Source organism: Austrofundulus limnaeus, unplaced genomic scaffold, assembly GCF_001266775.1.
Source record: "Austrofundulus limnaeus strain Quisiro unplaced genomic scaffold, Austrofundulus_limnaeus-1.0 Scaffold81, whole genome shotgun sequence".
Lineage (NCBI taxonomy): Eukaryota > Metazoa > Chordata > Actinopteri > Cyprinodontiformes > Rivulidae > Austrofundulus > Austrofundulus limnaeus.
Window position 1 is genome coordinate 10,931 of NW_013952483.1, and position 1,400 is coordinate 12,330.

The 1,400-nt window shown below is 45.4% G+C and overlaps 1 protein-coding gene across 3 annotated transcripts in view; it reads left to right on the forward strand.

Annotated features, from left to right (window-relative positions):
• trmt13 (tRNA methyltransferase 13 homolog) overlaps positions 1-650 on the forward strand; it is a gene marked incomplete at its 5' end in the record, with an annotated part of 4,947 nt that extends 4,297 nt beyond the window's left edge. For all 3 annotated transcript variants that reach the window (XM_014011468.1, XM_014011469.1, XM_014011470.1), the window contains 1 exon segment: positions 298-650. In XM_014011468.1, coding sequence (XP_013866922.1) covers positions 298-484 — 187 coding nt within the window.
• Between the last annotated feature and the right edge of the window lie 750 nt (positions 651-1,400).

Below are 1,400 nucleotides of genomic sequence, written 5' to 3' on the forward strand. Positions count from 1 at the left end.
AATTTTTGTTAACATTTTAGTCAAAACACTAAATTTGCCTTTTTCTCCTGATACATCTTTTAGACTGAATCCTTGTTTCCATGTGACGGGTCAGAAATAAATCAAAAACATGAAGAACATTATTATTTTGTTTATTAAAGAAAAGAAAATAAATCTTTTAAGAAAGGATTTTTTCCTTTCTTTAAAACCAGAGTCAAAGACAAGTGGAAATGTTTCTGTCCTCTTTGGGGAGCCCGACACAGGACAGAAAAACATGTTGGGTTGAGAGGCAGTACCTGTCTGTCCCCCTGTGTCCAGGTGGTCCTCAGCAGGTGAGCGGCAGCAGGTGGGACGTCTCTGTAAGCTGTTGATTGACGAGGGCAGACGTGACTTCCTGAAGACCAAAGGCTTCAGCAGCCAGCTGATCCGTTACATCGACCCTCAGGTGACCCTGGAGAACATTTTACTGACAGCTGTACCCTCCTCTTCCTCTGCTGTGTCCTGAAGGTCAGCCCACTGGACATGTTTCTGTTCCTGGCTGACAGATGGGTTCTTAATAAATGTTACAACACAACCAGTCTGGACTAGATTTTGTTTAAAAAAGAAACATTTCCATCAGACCGAGGGCTCAAATGTTTGATAAAGTTTATAATAAAGATTTAAAAATTTAACCTCTGTCCTGTGTGGTCTGCTCTGTCAAACACACATCTGGGTTCTGGTTCTGGTGGGGTCCACTATGATTTGTGTTTGAAAGGATCCACTCAGCTGGAACCTGAGCTAAAGTTAGAAGACTGAAACTGTAGCAGAACTGTTTTTACAATTTACAAACCAGCCAGGAACCCCGAGAACCTCCGGTTGTTGACCCCAACTCCAAGAACCTCCGGTTGTTGACCCCAAAACCAAGAACCTCCGGTTGTTGACCCCAAAACCAAGAAACTCCAGTTGTTGACCCCAAAACCAAGAAACTCCAGTTGTTGACCCCAACTCCAAAAACCCCTGGTTGTTGACCCCAAAACCAAGAACCTCCAGTTGTTGACCCCAACTCCAAAAACCCCTGGTTGTTGACCCCAAAACCAAGAACCTCCAGTTGTTGACCCCAAAACCAAGAACCACTAGTTGTTGACCCCAAAACCAAGAACCTCCAGTTGTTGACCCCAAAACCAAGAACCACTGGTTGTTGACCCCAAAACCAAGAACCTCCGGTTGTTGACCCCCTACTCCAAGAACCTCCGGTTGTTGACCCCAAAACCAAGAACCTCCAGTTGTTGACCCCCAACTCCAAGAACCTCCGGTTGTTGACCCCAACTCCAAGAACCTCCGGTTGTTGACCCCAAAACAAGAACCTCCAGTTGTTGACCCCAAAACCAAGAACCTCCGGTTGTTGACCCCAAAACCAAGAACCTCCGGTTGTTGACCCCAAA